The 26,437-nt window shown below is 35.4% G+C and overlaps 2 protein-coding genes across 2 annotated transcripts; both read right to left on the bottom strand.

The window, feature by feature from the left end:
* Nucleotides 1–714: 714 nt before the first annotated feature.
* tmem30aa (transmembrane protein 30Aa) lies at nt 715–7,287 on the bottom strand. Its single transcript, XM_055172782.2, has 7 exons — nt 6,844–7,287; nt 6,620–6,739; nt 3,640–3,747; nt 3,315–3,402; nt 3,082–3,228; nt 2,203–2,415; nt 715–1,985 (listed from the first exon to the last, which is right to left on the bottom strand). Exons 1-7 carry the CDS (start codon nt 7,090–7,092, stop codon nt 1,792–1,794), a joined length of 1,119 nt encoding a protein of 372 aa, XP_055028757.2. The 5' UTR covers nt 7,093–7,287; the 3' UTR covers nt 715–1,791.
* A 752-nt stretch (nt 7,288–8,039) lies between these two features.
* filip1a (filamin A interacting protein 1a) lies at nt 8,040–24,605 on the bottom strand. The gene is made up of 6 exons (XM_055172989.2): nt 23,189–24,605; nt 15,107–15,365; nt 14,470–14,646; nt 14,209–14,387; nt 11,190–13,755; nt 8,040–10,027 (listed from the first exon to the last, which is right to left on the bottom strand). Exons 2-6 carry the CDS (start codon nt 15,356–15,358, stop codon nt 9,818–9,820), a joined length of 3,384 nt encoding a protein of 1,127 aa, XP_055028964.2. The 5' UTR covers nt 15,359–15,365; nt 23,189–24,605; the 3' UTR covers nt 8,040–9,817.
* Nucleotides 24,606–26,437: the final 1,832 nt, after the last annotated feature.

Consider the following 26,437-nt stretch of genomic DNA (forward strand, 5'->3'; position numbering starts at 1 on the left):
TATATTCTTGCTAAAATATGCTTTTAAGACTTTTTAAGACTAAATTGCAATTGAGGAAAATTGTATAGCCTACATCAGAAATTAAAGAACACATTTATATCTTTTTAAAGTCCTATTGAAAATTATATAGCATTAAGGATGTGTATGAACTTCCTATAAACTAATCCAAAATATTCACAAAATTCACATTTAGAAAATATAAGCATTCAAACATTAGGCCTGTTTTCACAGATAGTAAGTTTTGGGACAATGTGGATCTTGCTTGGGACAAAACATTAGCACTAATATATTTTAGGATATACTGTATGTCAATGCAAGTTGTTTTTAAAGACAGCTCAAACATACCCATACGGCAAAAATATATTTTTATATTTTTAAAATATATTACAAAATATACACAAAAAATACATGGCCAAAAATATATTTGCTGAAATATATTTTGGAACACGTTTACAAAAATATATTTTTCACCAATATATTCTTGGCCATTTTTTGTATATTTTAATGCATTTAGCCCTCCATATATTTCAAACCAAGGAAATATATTCATGCTGCATTGGAAGAAAAACTTCATAAAGCTTTTATGATGGTGGTATCATGCATTTTTTTCAGTGATTTGAAATGTTTTAAAAATGTAAGCTTAACTAAAAGATTTGGAAAATTTATATCTACATTAGCTGTATTTTAAAGTATCAAAAGAACAACAGCACAAACTAAGTGCTCATGCTTTAGTTTATTATTTCACTTTGAAATGTAACATTGACACAGAACATTTACAAAACTAAGCTGGATCAACTAAACACTCTCTTCAAGTTTCCAACTGCTTAAAAAATGAATACATGTGTTTAATACATTTTCTAGATGCTTACAATTCAGCATTTTACTTATTATATTCAAACACTCTTTGCTGATTCGCACGAGTCAAACTGTACATCAGAAATATCACATCATCATAAAAAGCATTGCTATATAGGCCTACTGTCTGTGGTGGAATGCATCATACTATCAGTATAAATACTCAAGCGAATAAATCTAACACAGCCTGTAACAAATGTTCAAGTCACATATTTTGCATAAATAAGCCTTTTTTTTAGGATTGTAAAGATGTTTTGGAATTGTGACAATATTTTCATATTTTTAATGAAGGACTTTTTTCAACTTCTTATCACTTTAATGCAACAAAAAAAAATGAAGTATTTATACATCATGTTACAGTAATGAAAATCTCTAAGTGTATTAGGAAATACATTCAACCAAAGTAAAAACGAAAACTGGTTGCAGTACAGGAATGAGAAGCTTGAGAAAAATATGCGTTACATAAAAAAATATGCTAACATTAGCTTTGTCTTCTTTATGCTAAATGTCTCTCTTTGCTGTTTCCCTTGCTTTTGTAAGTCAGCTTTGGAAAAAAAGTGTCTGCTTAATGTAAATATATTTTAATTAAATCTCCTGTGCATGTTTTTGTGAGGGTCATTGTAAAAAAAATGTCTACTGTATGATACTGTATAATCTTCAAGTTGTTTCATAATACATTAACACTGTCCCCCTCACATAATACTTTTATACAGTAAGAGCTACTGATGGGTTCATAATAAACCTTTGGTGATGATGAATGAAATGCTTTAAACAGATCAATTAAAATACCAGTGTATGAACAATACAATTGCGAATAGTCCCTCCAGCCACCTATGTGGTTACATAGGAGCATCTTCATTCATGAGATATGACAGATGAGTCAAACCGCAATTGTGTGACTCGTGCATGCATATCTCATGACTTTACCGACGTGTGTTAATTGGAAATGTCGGCACTGTTGTTGCGGTTGCCGTATTTATGGTGGATGATGAGCAAAACCACTCCCAGGAAGAAACACACAGAGCCCACCGTGATGTAGGCGATGCCCAGAAAAGGGTTCTTTCCACCCATCCAGGAGATGGTGCTGAGGATCATACGCTTACGGCCATCAAAGCTGCGTACTGGGTAATCTGGTTAACATAATTAAGAATTCTAGACATTTGCTGTAGTGGTCTATGAATTGTTGTTAATACACATCATATCTCTATATATAGAACATATGCATGTATATGAGTATGATATTAACCCAGGGAACTTAATAAGCAATATGTATTTATTATTAATATTTTTTGCATATTAATGAGGCCAGTAACATGCATATGTCTGAGGTATTATTCTCAAGGATACTGTAGGTCACTTCCAGGCTGTAGTTTCCTGGCAGTAATGTTGGAGTCATGCTGTCTTTCTTTTTCTGAATGATACGGTAGAGTTTTCTAAAGGTTGGAAGAGCAGCTGTTCTCATCCACACAATGAAATCCTCATTGATAAAACCATTGTTGTCAGGATCTGCGGGGTCCAGTTCATAAACCGGCTTATGCCAGTTCACTGGTTTGCTTGTTTCTGTGACGATAAATAATGCTGGTTAGGATATCCCCAAGAAACACACAATGACAAAACTAAACAACACTAAAATAGCACAAACTAGCATTAAAATTTGACAGACTTCACCTTTTTACATAACATGCAGTCAGATCCGCAATCCACCCATCTCTCTCTTATCAATAAAAACAATAAATCATATTGAAATATGATGTTCACAATCATAAACATGAGTTAACAAATGGGCTGGATTTCCCAAGCAGCAGGCCACAGTTAGTCAGTATTCACTATGCACCTCTTGACTCATTACTTTAAACTTGGTGTACCGCAGGGTTGGGTTCTGAGTCCCCTGTTATTCACATCCCTGACTCATGAATGCATTAAGCAGTAGAATAACTGCATTTAAAAATGACACCAAAGTTGTGGTGATGATTATGTCTGATTATATTTATTAATCTGTACTATAATGAGTCTTACGCATACGACTATTATATATCAACGGTCACGCACATATTCTCGTCATACTGATTCTGATTCATTCTTTGTAATATACTGTTCAAGTCGATTGAATGTACCTGATTTATATTTTATATGTCTTTTTTGGGGGGGGGAACTACATTGTAATATAAAAAACTTTACCCTTGTAGATGAGTGAAGTCTGTCCACCTGTCTCAAAGTTTTATTTACCTTGGAAGGCTGCAGAAAGGTTATTGTTGTTTCCTCCTGGATTTCTAAACTTTACATGTTTGTCAGTCCACCAAGCAATGCCTGTCTTCACCAGATTAACAGCTATTCTGCTTCCATTAGGAGGGATATAAAACAGCTCCAAAGTATCTACAAATACAAAATAAATATCAGAAATTCGTAGAAATAAACACGATATTTAGAAAATGAACATAAGTGTATTTGACATATCTCACCATTAAATAGACTGTTGGCAATAGCACCACATGGGGCGATGGGTTTCTTGTCACTTGTTCGATACGGCTCGCACTCTTTACTTGGGTTCAGTAAAACATTTTAGAGTTATTAATTAACAAACACTTCCAAAGCGACATTTTGCCCAAAACTTAAAAATGTAACATAATTAACAACATGTTGAATTGGGCTCTCAAATACATTTAAGTTACATCATAATCCTTTAATGGAATTGATTGTTAATTTGGCATCTTTTCCAAACTCATTGGGTTTAAATCATTAAACTCATTGTAAGATATCAGACGTTTAATGTAAAAAAGTATTTACCAGTAAAGAGCTTTTGTCCCCATTCAACTGGCTGTCATCCCTTGACTTGACATAGCGTCTGTGGTTCTGATAGAAGTTGGACAGCCCATAGTACATGAAAACATTGCTCTGCAAAAAAAAAAAAAAACTACTTAAAGTGAAGTTTAAACACATAAAGCTTTTGTTCTGCTGCTATTTCAGTACATTTATCTTTACCTTATGAGCGGGAAACAACACTATTTCAACCTGTACACATAATCAATGCAATACCCTCTAAAATGCTACTACATTATACATGAAGCCCATTTTAGAGCGATTTATTTGATCAATAAAGACATCACAGACCAAGTAACAATTCCAACTTAATGGGATGTTACTATAAATAAATCACCTTTGCTCAAACATCAAGGACCTCAGTCAGGGAAGTCATATTTAATTCAACACAAATAAAAATGAAACAGCCGGTACTGTGAATTTAAAAGGCAATGTATCTTACATTTACAATTCATGACTTTTGTCATTTTTTATGTCTGCGGCTAACAATGTATTTTCAACGATCAATACTAAGGTATACATCAGTACATACATTACATATACAGATGTCTGTATAACGTTCTTGTATCTTCCAAAATAAGATAGAAATTTAAGATATCTTCTGTTTAATACTTTACTTTTCTAATATCACACTAGCTTCTATGCCCTTACGAAAATTAACCTTGGTTTTACTAATTTAAAAAAACATGATTACTATATAGTTAAACAAAAAGTACCACAAAATAGCCTTGGTTACTGTAATAAAACAATGGCTTTGTTTATATCTGGGTGATTCTCACGAAACCATTGAAACACCACGGCACTAATGATTTTAGCTTTAAAATGTGTAATATAGTAACATTAAAAAGCATCAGAATTAACACAATACTGTGTTCTACCTTGCAAAATGTGCGATTTCAACATAAGAATTTATAATTGGAAATTTTATCTCATTTTCTGCTGAAATTCTCATTACCGCAATGTGTCCGGCTGTGTTTGAACATGCGTTATGTTGTAATTTAATCAAATTAACACAAAAATATTAAGAAAAAAAATAAATGGATGTTTTGCTAGACTACTTTAGATGACAGAAAAAATGTTTACTGAATATTCATGTATAATAATCATGAAGAAAAATTAGGAAAATGATGTGTCCATGCCTGATGTTCTCATCCTCCGCAACACTTTTTGAGAACAGTTTAAGCACACATACAGAATTTTAATAAAGTTTGATTTTGAGTGACCAAGCACATGGACCAGTTACTTTAAGATGGCTACCAGGTGAGATCATTTTTTTTGAAATATTGTCTTGTCAGAATGCTTACACGACATTTTGATTATCATTACCGCAACAGATGCTTATTAAATGTTAATTTAATTAATAGAAGCATAATACTTTGATTTTAAATGCATGTGCAGAATCTCCAAATTATGTTCTTTCAGGTTTGTCATGTAATTTTGAAAATATGTCAGTGTTGATGTTTTCTGACTGTTGCGTTAATGAGATTTTTTAGGACTAATTTTTTAAATTATGTTACAAAAAGTGTTAAATGATAAGTAAAAGTTTTTAAATTAATGTTCTCATTTACTCCAGACTTTGATTTTCAATGTCTGGTGGGAAAAAAGTAAATTTAAGCAATTTTTACATTTTCATGCTTGACATTTTTAAAACCAAGTTTTCGTGAGAATCACCCATCTAGATTCATAGGCAAAACGATAGAATCACGCACATCCAAATTAAATACGGGTGCAGGATCAAATAAATATATAAGCAACAAAAAAGAAAGATCCGCACACCAAAAAAGCTCCCTTTTACATATTTTATTAGAGTGACGTTTCGGGTTTCCTTTGAGGAAGGGTCGTAGTAGAGACCCGAAACGTCACTCTAATAAATTATGTAAAAGGGAGCTTTTTTGGTGTGCGGATCTTTCTTTTTTGTTGCTTATTATATATCTAGATTCATGCCTTAAATGGGGGGGGGGCAGAATCATTATGTGCTCTGACTCTGAAGCCAAATATGATGCAAAAATGTGTTCCTTATAAAATGGAAAAAGTCGATTACATTTAGATCTAGCTGCTGTCAAGCATTTATTTCGAATTTATGCAAAAAGAACATCACTCAAAAAAATAAATTCAAGTATACAAATCACACAAACATAAATCTATATCAAATGTCCTTTGCCAATTCGAAAAGGAGTGAGAAGAAGAAAATAACTTTCTGCTTACATTGAATCAAAGGTTTCTTTTTACTGCAGTGTTTTTGCAGTGTTGATCATTACAGCCAATCACAGCCCTGCTAAAAAACAATAGACACCATCACAGAAATTCTATTGGTTTTACTGGGAATTTTATTGGTTCTAATGGAATACGGCCCAAGACACACTACAGTGTATTGGTCTTTGTTGGTCTCTAATGGTATGTATTGGTTCTATTGGAATACGGCCCAAAACACACTACAATGTAATGGTTTTAATGGTAAAAGCTAATGGTTCCTATTGGTATTTTAATGGAAACCATTAGAATTTTCTGTAATGATTTTATTGTTTTTTTTTTCGGCAGGGAGATGTCACTTCACTGTTGAGATAAAATCATTCTGTATAGTCTATAAGAATATGTTAATAATTGTGATGAAAGAATGAAGAGTAGCTGTACACACTGTGCTCCCTTAAAAATCTTGGTGCATGATGTCCCTGATAGTAAGGGTGTATCATGAATCCTAGGAGGATTATTGGTTGACAGGTTTTCAATATATAACCTAAAGTTAACCAAACTACATAATTCAAAACCAAATAACACACCCAAGATTGCTAAAATTACTAACAATTATTTGACTAAAACAGGTCGAGTTTAAGTGATGAAGTGTTGATTCTGGAAACATGCATGTAACGAAAACAGCTGTAAGAGGAAGAACAACAACCATAAACAGGTACAAGCATCTAAGTATGCCAAAAAAGGGTAAAGTATATACTTCAAATGGCTGATCTAGTGTGAAGGGCACAGAGCAGGTACAGACGCTCGTGCTGTTCCAGCTGAAGTTCTGCGCGCAGTTGTAACACGGACTTAAATGATCAACACCAGTGTAGTCAATCTAAAATAAAACCAACACGTGTTAACTGAGAAACAACTTTAACATTCATGCATTTAATTCAAATCGCACGAGCTCAAAATGTTGCTATGGTAAAACGATCGCACCTCAAACTCTTTGATGTTTTTGGAAGTGACGAATAGTCCGATGCCGATGGGGATGAAAACGAGTCCGATCATGAAGAATGCGGGCAGGACGGTGCCCGCGGTCAAGATGGGCTGCCAGGCGGGTAACCGCTGCTGTTTAAAAGCCGTGTTGTCGGGTTTCTTGCTCTTAACGGCGCCCGGGCCACCGGAGCCCACCGATCCCGGAAGATGACCATCCTCATCCTTTGCGTTGTAGCTGGACGCCATCATCGCCCTTTAATCCTCTAAAGGTGAGACGTTGCTCTATAATTGTAAATGTGTTGTGTGTGTTTATCTCGCTGATATCATTGGCGGTTTTGTTCAAAGCTTCACGCGCGGATCATTACCAGTAATAGCGAATATTTCTGTAACACAACCGCTCGTGGACAGGACGGGTAAACAAGGAAGCGCAACAGCCAATAGAATGAAAGCGACGCCGTGACGTCAACGCATGCGCTATTTTCGCTTTCTACTTTTCTGCTAATATTTTAATAATGTAACTAACTGTAATAGCACTTGTTCTCGTAATACTGTATGATTATATAGTATTATACAACTATTACTATTATTATTATTATTATCATTATAAATAAAGGTGCACAGACAAAGCTCAACGGAAAGTTTACTCATCTGTCCACCCCCATGCGTCAAAAAAAAAATAAAAAAAAAATAATTGAAATATATTTTTAAATGTATTTCAAAATATACAAACATATATTTGCTAAAATATATTTTGTAATAATTTAAAAAAAATTACCTATATATTTTTGGGACATTTTTTGTATATTTTAAATATTTTAAAGCAAGGAAATATATTCACGTTGCATTGGAAGAAAAACACAATTTAATTAAATTAAATAAAAAAAATTAACTTAAAAATATACTTTATAAAATCAGATTTAGTAGTATTTAGCATATATTTAAAATATATTTTGGCCAAGAATACATTTCTTGCCATATGGGTTGTAAAATTAGAAATGTATTTGCTTGCCCCTGAAATACATTTTGAAATATATTTAGTTTTAACCTTTATATGAACATATATTTTCAAATTCGAAAAAAGTTTAGCATATATTTAAAACATATTTTTGGTCAGAGAAATTAATTTTTTTGCCATATGGTACGTGAGGGTTTATTATCATAAAATTACTAAAATGAATATATGAATGAATAAATCATCCTGTCTGTATTCCTTTATTTAATAAATTATCAAAATAAATTACATTAAATACAATGCAACCTACATTGTTGTATACAATATACATAACAGGTTACAAGTTATAATTTTTTCTAAATGCATTCTCTTAAAGCCTTTCTAAGTGCTTAATTGTCACAAAAATATTGCACAATGCAATTTTTACCGTAATGGAAAAAAAGACACAGTATGTCTGCCATATCTGATTTATCCATGCATTCAAAATCTCTTACTTCCATACTATATAAAAGCCAGAAATAAGTATGTGTACCAAATAGTCCAAAACCTCAGTAGGCGAGAAATACCCGGATACTAGGCCGAGATTTTTAAAATAAAGTTCTAAAAATAAAGTTATTTGGGTAGGGATGTTCAAAATCAGGATGCTTTGTGTGACTGTTATCTCTAATTAATTTCAAATATCAACCACAGATACCAAACATATTAGCATATAAAACAAAACAGTAGTGACAATAAATAAACAATTTTATGCAAAGTAAACATTACACAACAAGTGACTTGAAATAAACAACAATATCAAAATAAACCAGTAGCTGCATAATGTGTACAAGCCAGTAAGTGACAGCACTGTTGACATCACACTATTACTGTTAAATATAGAGCTGAAGGGATGATGTATTCTTGAAGACAAAAGCCGGAAATGAGTTCACATTTTAGCACTTCCGATCTTGTCCTGAAGTCAGTGGGTCTTTGAATGGGGTTTGGTTAAACACCTTAAAAAGATTTGTGGTTACAAGCTTTTCTCATTTTATTCTACAACAACATAATACACTCACCAGTAATACACCCAGTCATGATTTTTTTTATGTGTCTTTAAAAGGGTGGTTGCTGACAGTTGCGACATGGACTGCATATATTGTTGGGAGCTTTAAACATCATCCCACATAAAAATCTCAAAAACAGCGCAACATGGGCACAATCCCCCCAAAAGTTTCAGTATTTCCTGGAAATCTATTTAGACCTAAAAATTCATAAAATTTGTGTTTATCTATGCAGATGATCTTGATGGACAAAACGTGTAAGTATCATAACCTCTTGTTGATCACAGAGCTTATTTTTTTGTGATAATCTAAACCCATATGGAAAAATCCCATTGACATTTTGCCAAGGGGGTCTTCCGGGTTGGCCTACAAAAATAAGTCATCTCTGCAGCTCTCTATTAGGTTTCAGAAATGCAAACAAAGAAAACCATCATATAATTGACTGAAATAACTAGAAAGAAAAATACTAACATACTGTACATTTTCACAGGTGTTTTTTTACCTTGCATCAGTTTACAAATAATAACAATAAAATCTTGCAAAACAGATGATATCATCAGTAAGACTGTCAATGCATTCAAATTCACAACAACAGTACACAAAAAAAAATGCTTGGTCTGATATTATGTACATTCTAGAGATCGACATCAACATTAAAAATCACAATTCAAAATTGTGTTCATCTTTACTCTTGTCAGAATACACAGATACATTTAAATAGCTGTCAAAAAAAAAAAAAAACAGAAACAAGAGAAAAGATATAGACTTTATGACAAAAACAGAATCTGCAAGTCTAACCGTCCATTTGCCAGACAAACCTGGATCTGTGGTTGCCATCTACTGACATTGTCCTGCAGTAAAGGCAAAAAAATGCCATACTTCATCAACTGGGAGCAAGAAACAAAAGCGTCCTCTTCTGTACTGTAACACTTACAGAAGCCATTGAAGTGCATTCATTTACAGTAGAGAAAAGTCAACAATTTCAACTCTTCCCTCCACCCTGACAGGCTCCGTTGCTTAAAGTTGTTTTCTTCAGCTCAGTGTGCATGATCTGATTCTCTGCATGTGTTTCAGTTTTAACACCTGTGCTGATCCCAAGAGCTCCAAGCACTGCTTTACCAGTTTTCATCCCTCGAGACATGGGAATACGCGTGAACCCTGAACGTGCTGGTGGGGCATCCAGAACAGGCTGCTGTTGAGTAACAAATGGTTAAAGGGAAAAATGAATATTTACCGACAAAATGTGATCTTGTTATAATGCATTGTAAATGAATTTATTAATAATCATTGTTTTAATTGTGTGACCGCTTTTGCCTTTTTCTGGATATGGGACAGCATCGGTCGATCTCCTTAAACTAGCCCTCAACTACCCCATAACTAGAGGGAAGTGCTTATAATGCAGATAAGTATGTTGTTAAAGTACTAAGATGAAGCATAACCCTAAATTTTACTCTAAAATGCCAACGCTATCTCACGAGAATTCGTACATATTGTATGAGTTGGCTAATTTGTATTAATTCATAGGACCACATTCGTAAGTTTTGGTACGATTTGCCTTGTCCCCTGTGACATTGGGGTTAGTTGCGGGGATAGGGGTTGGGTTTTGTGTTGCTTTTTCATGAAAATCGTACGTTTTTGCACGGTTAACTTCGTATGAATTCATACGAAATAGCCAACTTATAAAATATGTACAAGTTCTCGTGAAATCTGGCTGTAAATGCAGCACCAACACAAGATATGTAACATCCTTAACTTGCGTTTCCATTACCCTTCAAATTGCGCAAATCAAAATAGCAAATTGAAAATGCGTCCAATGGAAACACGTCAATTTCCATAAACTCCTATATTTCGCAAAATAGTTTTTACGCTTGAATGAGGTGGTTTTTCAGGCAATTCGAAAAAGGAATATTATATATTTACAGGTCAGGTGACATGCATAAATGTCACATGATCATTGTTTAAATATGAGGCAGTATTTTTGTTTGGAGGACAAAACAAAAGAGGTGTCTTCAACTTCATATAGCGTCAGAAGAACTGACAAGCGCATGACACCTTGAGAGTGATTCGTGAGCTGACTGGACTGTAAAGTTTCAAGTCGCTCTTGTGGTATTTTAATGTTATCTGCATGTCAGTCTGCGCAGTGCTGTATGAAGTCGAAGACAACCACAGCCATGATTTTTAGAATTATTTATCGCAATACAACAAAATTTTGCTTTAGTCGGTTAATGAAAAATCTGTAATTTCATTGTCATTGTTTTTTGTCTACATAACAATAAAGTTTTGTGCGAATCTTTGGAAACGCAGCTACTATATCGCATGACCTCTATTGCTTTATCAGATAAGGGTTCACTCACCACTGAGAGTGTTGGTCTGGCTGGCGCTTTCGTGACCCCACTCGTCAGTTTAGATGATGATTTACTGACCATAGCGTTTTGTGCTGATCGAAGCACAGTTCCTGAAACTTCCTTACTCTCAGATGTGACAGAAACCGATTTGGCCATGGAGTTGTGGTTGTCTGTGGGCTTCTTGATCTGTGATCCTAAGTGAAAGTGAGTCTTGCTGTCCTCCGCGGTCACGATATTAGCATGTGCACCACCCTTCTTGATAGGTGTGGGGACCATTCGTTTTTCAGGAGTCACTTTGTACACAGCTCTACCTGTGATCATATCCACCGGCTCAGGAGAGCTGCTGTTAGATGACATGGATACAGGTGATAAAGATCTGTCCGTACAGGGAGACCTCACCATCCCTGGACTCTTTACTCTTGAAATGGTGGCGATAGTCGTTGGGGATCTGGCTCTCTCTAGATTCTTGGACTCTTTGGTTCTGTCATTTGTAGGAATGCTGGTTATCTGAGGTTTCTGAATCGCTTGCGGTTGTGCTGCGGTTGCTCGTTTCATCACTTCATTGGAAGAGGAACTAATGTCAGTTTGTACGTTTCCCTCACTGTTCTGGAGAGCTGGGTTCACTTGATCAGGTAATGGTCGGTCAACTTCAGAAGATGGAGATTCATCACAGTTTTCAGAAACATTGCTGTCTTTCTTCTTCATCCAGGGAATCCAGGACTTCTTCAAGGTAGAGTCTGTTGGAGGATAGAGTTCACGCACCGTTGGTCTTTGCTGTGGCTTCTTTAAGCTCTTCTGTTGAAGACTGTTCATGATTCGATTCTCGTCTTGAACAGACTTCTTGATGAAGGCAGCGGGGGAGTCATTCTCAGCTGTCCTATTTTCAATCAAATCTGTTTGAACTCCAGTTGATGTCACTGGAACTTCCCACCTTTTGCATCCCTTGGTGCAAGGCCGCAAGTGCTTGATGACCTCAAGTTCTTTGGTGAGGTTTAGGACTTCATCGCTTACACTCTTTTTCTTGTCCTCCTCTTCCAAGAGCCTCTGTTGCAGTGCAGAGTAATCCACCTGTAACTGGGAAAGCTTGTCCTCCATGTTTCTGAGCTCATGAATCTTCTCCTTCAGGGCTTGCACATCTGCCTGAAGGTTTCTAGCTTTGGCCTCCTCCATCATGAATCGATGTCGTAAATCATCTTCCTCACAGCATGCCTCATCTCGCTCTACGTTCGTACTTGACGCAATTCTTGTTTCCTTAACTTGCTGTGCATTTGGAAACATCTTATCCAACATTTCATCCTCTGATCTGATCAGGTCTCCCTCGAGAGCTTCAAGTTGATAGAGGCGATTCATCATTCTTTCAACCTCCAAAGTCAACTCCTTAACTTTATTTGGATCTTTTCCAGATGCATTCACAGATTTCCTATCTTTTTCATTTATTTCATCGGTAGTGTGCTTCATCACACCAGGATCTTTGCATTTGTTTTTTATCTCATCTTTCTCCTTGACCAGATCGGCTATCCTTAACTCCATCTCTGATTTTAATTTAAGACGTTTCTTGCTCTCTTCGATTAGCCTCTCTGTGACCTCCATCACTTTCTCCTGCTCCGCCTTATACAGTTTGTCGAGTTCCTCTTTCTTCTTTTCCTCCAATCTAATTCTGTCTGCCATGTTCTTGTGCTCATTAACCATGATGACAGTGACCGACTTGAGTTTCATTAGATCTTCTTTCAAATCCAATTCATCCTTTTCCAGTTTTAGCTCGGATGACTCAAGCTCTTTTATGCGAATTTTAAGACTCACTAATTCGTCCGTCAGGTCTTTCGTCAGGCTCTTCTCGTTTTCTAAAGCAGCCTGAAGCTGGGTATATTCTGTCCTGCCCATACTGAAGGTCATGTCTAGTTTATCCAACTGCGTCATTCTCTCTTTCAGTTTTTCAACCTCCTGCCTCAGCTCCTTATTATGAATCTCCTCCGAATAAAATTTCTTCTTCAACTCGTTGCATTTGTTTTCAGTACTGGTGAGCTCTTCATCCTTCCCCTCCATTTCAAGAATGCGTTTGTGCAACGTCTCAACTTCTGCTATCAGATTTGGGTTGCCACATTTGTCCTTTTTCGTCCTCAACTCCCGAATCTCCTCCAGTGATCTCTGAAGGACTTTATTGGTTTCTTCAAGCTCCTCGTTTTTGCTTGACAATTCAATCTGCTTCTGGGACAGCACCTGATGTTCAGATTCCAGAAAGGACAGTTTTGCAGACATTTCTTCTTTATCTTTTGCAAACGTCGAAGTTCTTAATTCTAGCTCAACCTCAAGATCCAGGATCTTCTGACCGTCCTCCTTTGTTTTTCTCTCCGCTTCGTTGAGTTTTTGCTCCTGCTCCTGGAGTTTTTCATGAAGATCTTGAATTTTTCGCCGCTGTTTGTCAATCTTCTCCAAGTGAAGTTCTCGCTCATCGACCATCATCAGTGCAAACGACTTCAGTTTAACAAGTTCTCCACATGTTCTTCTCATGCGTTTAGAAAAGTCTTTTTCCTTTCGCGTTTGGTAAGCTTTCTCTTGTTTCAGCAACCGCTTTAACCTTGAGAAGAAAACAGTCAGGCAGAAAAAGGTTCATATTTAATATCTGATACTGTATGACTTTTATAAATGAATGAATTATAATAGAGAAGGTTACTGTAAAGGGAAGGCGATCAGTTCTTGTTCAGCATGTGATGCTTTAATTTGAGGGCCTTTCAAATTTGAATGAGCTAAACTACAAATAAATAACAAAAGCCCTTTTATTGCTCTTACGCCTCGCTGCTGTCACACAGACTGCAATGTAAACGTCCGTGAATGTTTAACTATCTATCCACCTGGCTCTCCTCCACCTACACTATTTACCACAATCACTTTTCATGACAGCCGTTCTAGGCTTTGCTTGTACATGGTTTGAATTTATTTTCTGTGTTTGGAGTATGAAGCTGATGTGGTACTAACAAATAATACATTTGAATGTGTATTCGTTTTACTTTATAATATTTCTCTGTATCACCTCTCTCGTTCCTGCTCCAGTAGGTTGGTAAAGTCATCGCTCTTGGTCATATAATCCACATGTTTGCGTTTCTCGGTCTCCAGCTCATAAACGGTGCGCCGGTGACTTTTCTCCGCCAGCAATAGCTGTTCCATCATTCTCTGGTACGACTCTTTGTGTTTATCTCGTAATCTGTCCAGCTGAGATAAAGACATACAGTTTGATAAACACACTTGCATGATTTAAGCCTGTAGTCAGTGGTATTTGGTTCTGTGTACACACCTCAGCCGTAGGCTTCTCGTACACATTGTGGTGATGTGCGTGGTCATGGGTGAGTGCTCCGTCTCTCTCCAGGGCCTGCAGGGGTTTGGTCGGCCATGCGGTGCCATATCGGCACTTCAGTTCCTGCGGTTGACTCAACATCTCAGACCGCAGCAGACGGATCACATCTTCCCGTGCCTGAGTGATGAGTATTGAGTATGAGAATCATAAATGACCTGGGAAATATCACCATACTTTTGCTTGAGGAACTGGAATGTTTGTATAGTGAAATTGTGAGGTTGTAATGACTGGATGTGTTGTAGTCTAAACAATATATTTCTAGTCATAATCCTATAATCTTATAATGAAGTATATCATACATGAATTGCCTGTTTTTATCCACACCAGATGGTCCCAGAAACTGAATCAAAATATCAAAATCTTTCCTGGCTGGAAACTGTGGACTACTTGTAAAATGAAACAGCCATCAGACTTTACATCATTTTAAAAAGCTCTATTTCAGTAATGTTAGGACATAAAGTCAAATTTTCTAGGTCAATAATTAAACAATTTTTGTCACTGATGATGTAAAAACCGCCATAGAAAATTTTTTGTGTCCTAAATTGTCTATTCTAACTTATAATGAAAAATACTAGACCTGGATTTCTCCTTCCATGATCCCGAGTACCTTCAGAAGGTCGGCTTTAGACGGATCTCTCGACCCAAACATCTCTCCATCATCCTGTGCTGATTTCTCATCGTTCTCTTCAGCTTTTGTGTCTTTAACTTTGATTATTTTCTCAATGTCCATTATTTTTCCATCATCTTCTTCTTTAATGTCCGGTGGTGTTTGTGTGACAAGCAAAACTTCATTCACCGGGCTGTCCACTGTACTGTCTTTGGACCTCATTTTCCTCCTGTAGTCAAGGGTTTGAAGGACACGCAGGCCATTATTATGAGCTACTGTATGAAAACACTTACACTGCAACAAAGTGATTTTCAAGAAAAAAATTCTTAGTATTTTTGTCTTGTTTTCAGTAAAAATATCTAAAAATTCTTAAATTAAGATGCTTTTTCTTGATAAGCAAAACCACCCAAGAAAATAAGACCAAATATATCAAATTTAAATGATTTTGTGCATAAAACAAGCACAAAATCTCCAATATGGTAAGCAAAAATTTTTTGAAAATTTTTCTTATAACACAAAATTCAAGAAAAATTTGCGTACCCCATTGGCAGATTTTTTTGCTTGTTTTATGCACAAAATCATTTAAATTTGATATTTTTGGTCTAAAAACTAGACTTATTTTCTTGGGTTGTTTTGCTTAACAAGAAAAAAAATCTTAATTTAAGAATTTTTGGATAAATTTACTGAAAGCAAGACAAAAATACTAAGATTTTTTTTGTCTTGAAAATAATTTTTTGCACTGTACAGACTGAAAGATTCACGTCTATAATTCTGCTACCCATGTGCCAGTCTGTTAGAAACAATGTCAATGCAAGCAAGACTGAATAGCATGCATCATGCTTTAAAGAAATTGTTAACAAATAATGAATTATTTAACCTCATGTACGTAATAAGTAACACCATATAGCCTATCATTTAACCAAATCAATAAGCTATTTGAAAAAGTCAGTGATGTCACTACAGCATTTTCAATCTTTAACCTTAACTTTGCCAAATACACCAAACACAAGAGGATAAAGACACCTGCTGGATCACCTGAATAATGCACAGAGTCTCTGAATCGAAAACCTTTGCTTTCATTTGTCATGCAGATGTCGGCAGATTAAAGAGTTATTTATAAATCCTGTCTAACAGTTGCTTTGGCCATTCGTAGTAATTTTCCGGGGTGTTTTCTAGAATGCAGGGCTGGGCTGTCATGTGTACAATCCATGGTAAAAAAATGAAACCAATGATGATTTCAATGATGGGTCTTATTTCAATGAGCGAACTGTCTCAGCTTACATCTAAATGCACACTGCTTGACTTTCTTGCTTAGTATTTTTATCTTGTTTTAAGTACAAACATCTAAAGATTATTAAATCAAATGTAATTTTCCTAATGAGCAAAATTAGTTTAGAAAAAAAGTTTCGTTTTTAGACTAAAAAAATACAATTTAAGTGAATTTGTGCATAAAACCAGCAAAAATATCTGGCAATGGGGTAAGAAAAAAATCTTTAAAAGTTTACTTTAAGAAAAAAAACACTTTATTTAAAAAAAATATATTACCCCATTGGCAGATTTTTTTAAGCACAAATTCTATATTTTTGTCTTAAAACTAGACATTTTTTCTTGGGTCATTTTGCTCATCAAGAAAATCTTGATTTAATCATTTTTTAGATATTTGTCCTGAAAACAGGACAAAACTACTAAGTAAGAATGTCATTTTTTGCAGTGCATATTTAAGTTTGTTTGTTGTCAAATTGATTTGAAAAAGAAAGTTGTCAATGCAATTTAGCAAATGGACTAAACAAGCGGACAAATATTTGCACTATAATTGATAAACAATAGCAGATTTTTAAAGGAAAACACCACTGTTTTTCAATATTTTACTATGTTTTTACCTCAACTTAGACAAATTAATACATCCCTATCATTATTCAATGCGTGCACATAATCTTTGTACAGCACGTTGTGAATGTGTTAGCATTTAGCCTAGCCCCATTCATTCCTATAGGATCCAAACAGGGATAAATTTAGAAGCCACCAAACACTTTCATGTTTTCCCTGTTTGAGGACTCTTACATGAGTAGTTGCACGAGTGGGTATGGTGGCACAAAATAAAACGTGGGGATTTTTAAGCGGATAAACATGAGAACTATATTGTATGGCAGAAGAAAGAGCACTTAGTTTGCAGCCCTTTGACCTCTGTACCTCTGTATTATATTAAGTATATTTTATACTTACACAATGACAACTGCACAAAAAGTCTAACCACAACAAATTCTTTCTAGGGCTTACCCTAGTCCCAGACTACAATTCATGTGTGAGCTGTCTTAAAGGAATAGTCTACTCATTTTCAATATTAAAATATGTTATTACCTTAACTAGGATTTGTTGATACATCCCTCTGTCGTCTGTGTGCGTGCGCGTGGGCGCTGGGGCGCGCTGCGATGCTTCGATAGCATTTAGCTTAGCCCCATTCATTCAATGGTACCATTTAGAGATAAAGTTAGAAGTGACCAAACACATCAACGTTTTTCCTATTTAAGACGAGTAGTTATACGAGCAAGTTTGGTGGTACAAAATAAAACGTAGCGCTTTTCTAAGCGGATTTAAAAGAGGAACTATATTTTGTGGCGTAGTGGCACTTTTGGAAGTGCTTCGACTCGCCTGAAAAGTCCGCTCCCCTTCTCACTCTCATAATGGGAGAGGTAGGGTGTTACTGCGCCGAGTCGAAGTGCTCCCGGGGGTGCTGTTACGCCATAAAATATAGGTCCTCTTTTAAATCCGGATTAATCTAAACCCTGTCCGGGAAACCACCCATCAGAATCATAAAAAACTTAATTCAGTTTGATTGATGTCTGTTGATTTTTCTCTGACTGATAGACTGTGAATGACATGAGATCCTGATTTAGTCTCTTGAAGATACCTAACAGACCCAGCTGGTGCCAGCAGCTGTCCAAAGTCCACATTCATGTGCTGCCACTGAAGAAATGAAAGGTTTTAGTAGAGCCGTCATTTGATCAACTCAGTCATGGCATTTGCAACTGTGTCTCTGACAAGACATGATGTCTGTACACACGTGTGCACTGTAAAAATCAGATCACACTGTAAAAAATATGCAACATATATTTTTATGTTACTTTAACTTAACAAAAGTTAAAAAAAAATTTAACTTGTTTTTATAAGTTATGTCAACGTCTTATATGTCAAAATTTAAAATAATAGGTTGAATTGACTTGCAAAACCAAGTTGTTTTAAATTCATGCTGCATTTTGTTTTAAAGTGGATGAATGAGTCAAATATGGACAAACACAACAGGTTTAAATGAATCTATGCTGGGTTGTTTTAACACATGGATGTGTCAAACATTGACATATCTAGGTTAACCTAAACCAGTGGTTGTGTTGTCCATATTTTACCCAATCATGAGTTGAAACAGCCTAACATTTTTTGTTATGTACTGCAGTCTGGGACTCTGAATACCAGACTCATGCATAGACTCTTATGCATGCATTTATTTAATCATTATCACAGGTCACAGGTCATTCAACTTATCACAGGTACAGCCTTAAAATAGTAGGTTGAATTGACTTGCAAAACCAAGTTGTTTCAACTTTATGCTGCATTTAATTTTTACAGTGCCAGAAAAACTATGCAGTGACAGAGACTGAACTTGTGACACTTTGCATATCAGCTGGTTGATGGACACTTATAGGCCAAAGTCTATCAACGGAAACGGCATTAAGAGACAGTATAACAATTCACTTGTTTGTGAACCCTACTGTAACCAGGGACAAACCTGATGAATACCTATATGTGTTGGTTAATGTGGTGTGATACAATGATTTTGGGGGCAATGGGGACAATGATCTGTTTTACTCTCATTTTGAACGTAAGCAAAAATGTTTTGAAAGAGAATAACAACGATAATATATGTGACCCTGGGCCACAAAAACGATCATATGGGTATTTTTCGAAAGTGAGATTTGTTTAATAAATAAGCAATCAACTGTTGTATGGTTTGACAAAATTTGACTATCTAGAATCTAAGGGTGCAAAAAAATCAAATATAGAAAAAATAGCCTTTAAAGATGTCCAAATGAAGTCCTTAGCAACACATATTGTTTTTAATAATAAATACATTTTTGATATATTTACAGTAAGAAATGTACATTATATCTTATTATACAACAGTTCTTTATGGTTCTCGAATCTGATTGGCTAAGAGGTATGCGATATTGTGCTGATAACGGCACTGTAACCGCTTCACCTTTCATATCATTCCGCCACCTAGTGAATGGAGGTCCTAAGCAGGCTCATCTCTGAATGGAAAAACACAGACGCCCTGTTTGAATTACTCTCCGTGTGTCTCATTAGTTTACTAGCTAATAAATCAGTCTGTGAATCCCTAATCGGAAGTTATTATTCCGTCAAAGATCAGCGCTCTTGGATGTTACGTTAAAGTTAATGGGAGAAATGACCAATTAACACTTGGAAAGAGGAATATAAACATCTATATCTCTTATCAGAACGCGAAAACACCGTGGAACTGCAGGTAAGCACCGCAGCTTTTAAATGTGGACATTGATCATTTACTTTATCGTGACGTGACTATTAAAACATGTTATGAGATATCGCCACTGATATATTTATAAGAAGCATGCAAAAACATCTCTCTGACACTTATAAAAAAACGTTTTGTATAGTACTGACAAGAACAAAGTTTAATATAATAATCGAGTGCTCGTATCGCGTTAAGAATAAATGAGAAAGCAATAGTAAACGTTACACAAGTATAGTTTTATTAACTTTTACCTCGCGCCAAAACAATAACAACACAAAAGACACTAAATATGAATAAAAAAACAAGTAATAGTTTGATCATGACACCAAATACTGCTGATTTGATCTCATTTTGATGATCATAAACAAACAAGGCCAACATGAGAGCCAGGGTATCTCTTTCAGAAATGTAGCCCAGAGAGTGCGGTGGTCAGCGGGGCGAGTGAACACTGACGTCCGCTCATGCTTTGGTTCTCATTCGTACCGAATCTCACTAAGCAAACGTTCAAACAGGCGCTATCTTTACTAATCGACTGTAGATTTAAATATAATACATATACATTCTCGACTGAACTAATCTTAAAACTACACTTTGTGACCAAGAAACGGTAATATAAAGTAACGGCTTTTCCGTCCATTGAGTTGTTATGAGCTTCAAAGCAGCCGAAAGTTTTATCTGTCATTCTGGCCGCCCTCAAATCCGTGGCGGAAGAAGTAGTTCCCAAACAAAGAGGCTTTTAAAATAACCCCGTTGTTGTTTTCTAGTTTGTTCTCTGGCCTAATCACAGCCGTGATGATATAGAGCTATATCACACTCCTACTCGAGCGATATTGCTTAAATGGATCATGACCTTTAATTAATATCCTAATAATTTTTGGCATAAAAAAATCTATAATTTTGACTCATACAATGTTTTGTTGGCTATTGCTACGTATACCCGCTACGTATGACTTATTTTGGGGTCACATATTAATAATAGTCGATTATTATTAAGTCTCAAATTTTCATTCATAAATATCGTCATTTAAAAAACCGACCCACAAATAGCCAACGTAGTGTTGTAATGAGTCTCTTTGATTTAATTTTACATTCTGCAATTAGTTTCTATTTCTGTATGAGTAAATTAGATATTTCCAAGTTCAACTTACTGTATACAGTCACCGGTTACTATTTCTATCACACATCTATAACTCACATTCGGACACGTTGGACCAGAGCAGTTGTCATACCGGGTTACAGCTTGTAGTGCATTGCTTACTATTCACTGAACTCACATAACGGCAACTGACATTAACCTGTGCAAACTTTGATTTTATTCCTGCACATATCATTTACATCATTTTCAGTTTCCCTTATATTCTATTTTTGACAGATAGCGGTTTAATGCTTTTGTAAGTCGACTTGCTTGAAGAGGCAGGATAGAGTATATCATCCTCAGTAATCCAAAACTGGGCATCTCTGGTTACGTGACATCATTCAAAAGCTTTTTAAAAGGCCACTTCAAGGAGGTGAAGTTTAAGTATGAAGTTCATGTGTAAGTCATAATATTAATATATGAGCCATAAATGAGACGGTAGCAGTAAAAGACAGTACATACTAAAGCCAAGTCATCATTTTTATTTGTTCAGACTATGTAAAACCAAGTACTTCTCAGATGTTAATGCAGATATGCTGTATAGTAAAAATATAATGTTACAGATACCATATAGTCCATATTGCCTTTCATCATGTGTCCTCTGACTTTTACACGTTTTGCAAGTGTTCGGAGTAAGAAATATGACATTGTTAAAAATAAAACTGTTACCATGTCAAATGAAAAAGTGAGGCTGTTGAGAGGTGACGCAGATAATCTAATATTATGAATAATAATGGTTGATCCATCCATTTTATGCCAAATACCATCAAAGATCACAATCGTTTCCAACTTCTCATGAAATTGCAATGAATTAAACGGCACTTATAGTAAGACTTTCACTTGGAAACTCATCTTTCCAAGACAAATTGTGTGCATGCATTTGACATTACGTCATTGACCTGTCATTGCAAACACTCACTTTTAAAATGCATGAGCGACTGAAAGTAAATTAGATATTTTTGTAGAGATGGGTGTGTTAAACACTGTAAACAATGCTAATGGTAATGTTCCCATTTTGTGTTTAGATACAAAATCTTTCGAAATTAAACACCTTAACACTTGCAAGAAAATCCCACATCTGGACTGAAATGCAATTCAACAGAGGATCTCATGTAAGCTTACCTCTTTTATCAACTCTTTTATTAATGCAATACAAGTAATAATCTGCTTTTGTTTTTATTCTTTTCACTTTGTGAAGCGTAAAGTAAAATATAAGCCTAAAATATGATTTTAACAAGAAAATACATGCAGACCTTTCATAAAGTCAATGATATGGTCACATTTTATATCACATGGTACTTCTTTAAGAAAAAGATGCCTGTTTTTTATCACATTAGTTGACTAAATGTCCAATAGTCAAAGGTTAAGTATTTAGCATTTCATTTGATTATTAACTATTTAGGAAGATGATAACATTTGCAGTAATACTAGCCTATATATTCTATTCAATATTCTGTGCATGTAATAATGTACGAAACGTCCAGTTTTCTGTGGTTTCTTTACTTCTTCTTTTTTATGTAAAGCTGCGCTTCACTGCAAAAATGACTTTCTTACTGAGTATTTTGTTCTTGTTTTCAGTAGAAATATCTAAAAGATTCTTGAATTAAGATGCTTTTTCTTGATAAGCAAAATGATCTAAGAAAACAAGTCTAAGCTTTAGACCAAAAAACATCAAATTTAAGTGAATTTGTGCTTAAAACAAGCAAACATATCTGCCAATGGGGTAAGAAAAAAAAATCTTGAAACAAGTTTACTTTTTTCTTAAACACTTAATTAAAGAAGTATTTTCCCACCCCAATGGCAGATATTTTTGCTTGTTTTAAGCACACATTCACTGATTTATTTTTTAGGTCATTTTGTTCATCAAGAAAATACAACTTGATTTAAGAATTTCTACTAAAAACCAGACAAAAATACTAAGTAAGAGTCATTTTTTGCAGTGTTTAAACAAAACAACGTTGTAAAAAAGAGCTATAAACAATATGATCTAAATCACAAACGTGTGCAACTTACACATTTCAAACCTTAAAATGCATATAACATGTAGGCCTACTTTGAATGCACTTGCTTTGGATAAAGGTTTCCATGAATGTTTTCTCAACATCATTATTTTAAGTTAAAATGTTAAATGAATCAAAACGTCCTGTAAGGCATCAACTGTTTTGAAAACCTTTCTGCTTTATTTGCAGTTCACCTAAATAGCTGTGATGATATGACAAAAGTTCAAAAATCCCAAGTAATCTCACAAGCAAAATTATGCAAAAATGAAATATACAAGAATGTATAACAGCTTGTCTAAAGTTTCTAATGACCAAAGGCAGGTTGATATACTACAGCAAATGTACACATAATGTGAAAAAGACTCACTTACCCAGAATGAAAAGCCCTGAAATCTGAAGTGAGAGTAATTCTTTGGAAGTCATTTGCTTCTGGTTTGAAAGTCTCCAGAAGGTTTTTCTCAGTAGACCCTTCAAAAAGATCCCATTATCTCCAGTATACAAGTGTTCCTCAGACCTTTCCTCTGTAAGGTGAAGCAGGTGTGCCACACACACTTCAAACCATGACCCAGAAAGCCTGAGCGAAGGCCTGTAAAAACAACGAGTCATGAATCCTGATAATGATGAGAAGAACAGAAGCTGAATGACTCCTCTATCAGTGATGGTGTGCAGATCCACTGCTTTACTGAGCTATATTTAACTTCACCGCTTGTTCAGTTGTAGCCATTAAAGTCTGAGGGTGTGAGTGACGCTCTCCGAGGTGACAGCTGAGACTTACAATACTCACATTAGAGAAAGTTCAAACCAGTTGCTTGCTCCACCCACAATGCAGTCCAGGAACTCAAAGACGTTGAAGCTCTCAACACATCTACAACTGATCTTTATAGAGCCATGATATAAATCATCATTTGCTGTAAAGCATCTACCCGTCTTCCTGTAGATCAGTAGAGAATTAAGTTAAGAGCACAAAGGTCATGAGTTTGATTCTCATTGAACAACACACATACTGATAACATCTATAACTTGTAATGCACTGTAAGTTGATTTGGATAAAAGTGTCTTGACAAATGCATAAAAGTGTAAAATAAAAACCATTTTTTCTAGTATGATTACAGTAGAAACTGCGTCTTCATTACATGTTGGCTTGACAAACTTTCCATTATTGTGTGAATTTAACTATATCGATTTACTCATTACCTGAAAAAAAGGTCATTTAACATTTTAATAATGTTATCCAGAAGTGCACTAAAATACACTTTAAGTATACACTTAGTAAATATGCTATTTTCATGCACTAATTTAGTACTTAAGTTACAAAAATGAGTCTTTAGTACTTCCTCAGATACACTTAAGAACATCTAAGTGTATTCAACTGAAACATAATTTATTTAAATATACTAAAGGGGATCGCACACCGGCCGCGCAGCTCAGCGCCGCGCAGCGCCGTTCTAAAAAAATGTAACACATTGTTTTCTATGAGTGTACGCACACCGGCGCCGCCAGGTGGCGCCTGTCCGCGCCGCCCAGCTGTGACTCAGGAAGTTGTTCAAATCCCTGTCGCGCCACACAGCGCCACTCACACAGTTTAACATTACATAACATCATATGTGTCCCAAATCATTAACAAGTAACATTGGCTGCTAACGTATATTTTACATTTTGAAATAGACGTTATCTGACGAAGCTCGCGCTATTTAATGTGCACTTCCGGTTTACAATACCTCCGAGTTCTCCTAGGCGCGACGCGACGCGGCGCTGCGCGGCGCCGAGCTGTGCGGCCGGTGTGCGATCCCCTTAAGAGTCCATTAAAGGATATTTTGATCACCTTTTGATTTCTATAAATATTTTGTTGATACATATAAATGTATATATAATTGGGTTGTGTAAAAGTACATAACTACCTGTTTACTTACCTCTGTTGTATATTATGGTCTCAACTAAAAGGGGCGGGGCTTGGCCTATAAGAAGGTGCCCCAGAGAACGATCTGGGTCAGTTTATCTGGCTAGCTAACGTGCAAGTGTGGTGCCGTGAAAAAATCTTTGTTTGTCTTAAAGTAGTGGGCTTGTATTTACATTTACATTTATATTTTCTTATTTTGTTTTTTCACAGTTTTGTTTCTTTGTTAATTTTGTACATAGTGTTGGATCGGTATTCACCTCTTAAGCACTGTAAAATAAACATCACTTTTACACTTTAACATCTTTGCGATATCGCCATCATTTTTTTATTTTTATTTTTTTCGGGGAAAACCCAGTTACGCCTGACAGCGGGTCTGCGAAGACCTGTTGTCTGACAGGGTATTTAGTATACATTTCTTCAAGTGCACTAAAGTACTACTGAAGCAGAACTATACTTTTAATTAGTATATTTTTAAGTAAATCATTTTTATACTTTTATTTAAAACAAAAAATAAAAACAAAAACGTGTACTTGCTGGTATTTAAGTAGTTTTAGTACATTCGAGCATACTCTATCTGAACCTGTGATACACCGTTAGACCTATGGAAGCCAATTTCCGCCACACATGAAAAAGCATGCCCTGGCAAATCACAACCGTGAGAAAATTAAATGACTTTAAAAGTCAAAATTATGACTTTTAGGGGCGGTTTCCCGGACAAGGATTAGCTTAAACCAGGACTAGGCCTTAGTTTAATTAGGAAATATAACTAGTTTTAACAAACATGCCTTACTAAAAACTTTACTTTTGTGCAGTTTGAGGCAAAACAAAGGGCACTGATGTATTTTAAGATATGTCAGTGAAGGTTGTTTTCCGTTTGAATTGCTCTTAAATTTATTTTAGTCTAGGAGTAGTCTAATCCCTGTCCGGGAAACCGCCCCTTAAAGTTTAACTTTTATCTGCTAATTTTTATCTCATAATTATGACTTCCGAAGTCCTAATTTTTACTTTTTATCTCAGAATTCTGACTTTTAAAGTCATAACTTTGATGTTTTTATCTCACAATTATGATTTACCATAGCACGCCCCCCCATATGTGGCGGAAATGGGCCTCCATATTAGACAGATTAAACACTCATATGTATTAATATGTATTAAAGGGATAGTTCACTTCAAAATGAAAATTCTGCCATCATTCACCCATCCCCATGTTGTTCCAAACCTGCACGAACCCTTTTTCTGATGAACACAAAAAAGATATTTTGAGAAATGATGGCAAACACACAGCAGCAAGCGACCATTGACATCCACAGTAGGAAAAAACATTTTGAAAGTATTGTGATAAATGAAGAAGAAAATATTTTGATAAATGATGGCAAGCACACAGTTGACGGTACCCATTAAATTCCATCAAAAAATTGTATTCCTACTATGGAAGTCTATGGTCACTTACTGCTGTGAGTCCACCATCATTTCTCAAAACATTTTCTTTATCATTTATTACTAGGGCTGTCAATAGATTAAAATATTTAATCGCAGTTAATCGCATGATTTCATGAGTTAACTCGCGATTAATCGCAAATTAATCGCACATTTTTATCTGTTCTAAATTTACCTAAATGTAACACTTTTTAAGTTTGTAATGCTCAAATCAGCATGGATTTGGATAATATCTATACTATATGCAAATGTATGTCTACAACAGCCTGTTTACATTTTCAACAGA

Source organism: Misgurnus anguillicaudatus, chromosome 7 (assembly GCF_027580225.2).
Source record: "Misgurnus anguillicaudatus chromosome 7, ASM2758022v2, whole genome shotgun sequence".
In the NCBI taxonomy this organism is placed as follows: domain Eukaryota; kingdom Metazoa; phylum Chordata; class Actinopteri; order Cypriniformes; family Cobitidae; genus Misgurnus; species Misgurnus anguillicaudatus.

Bases quoted from the DNA above. Each gene is read 5' to 3' on its own strand.
- tmem30aa (XM_055172782.2), bottom strand. From the start codon at position 7,092: ATGATGGCGTCCAGCTACAACGCAAAGGATGAGGATGGTCATCTTCCG. The intron at 6,740-6,843 runs GTGCGATCGTTT...GTTTTATTTTAG, and splicing joins AAAACATCAAAGAGTTTGAG to ATTGACTACACTGGTGTTGA. The intron at 1,986-2,202 runs GTATCCTTGAGA...TATGTTAACCAG, and splicing joins CAGCCTGGAAGTGACCTACA to ATTACCCAGTACGCAGCTTT.
- filip1a (XM_055172989.2), bottom strand. From the start codon at position 15,358: ATGAGGTCCAAAGACAGTACAGTGGACAGCCCGGTGAATGAAGTTTTG. The intron at 14,388-14,469 runs GTGTGTACACAG...TCTTTATCTCAG, and splicing joins ACGAGAAGCCTACGGCTGAG to CTGGACAGATTACGAGATAA. The intron at 13,756-14,208 runs GTGATACAGAGA...TTTCTTCTCAAG, and splicing joins CTGGAGCAGGAACGAGAGAG to GTTAAAGCGGTTGCTGAAAC.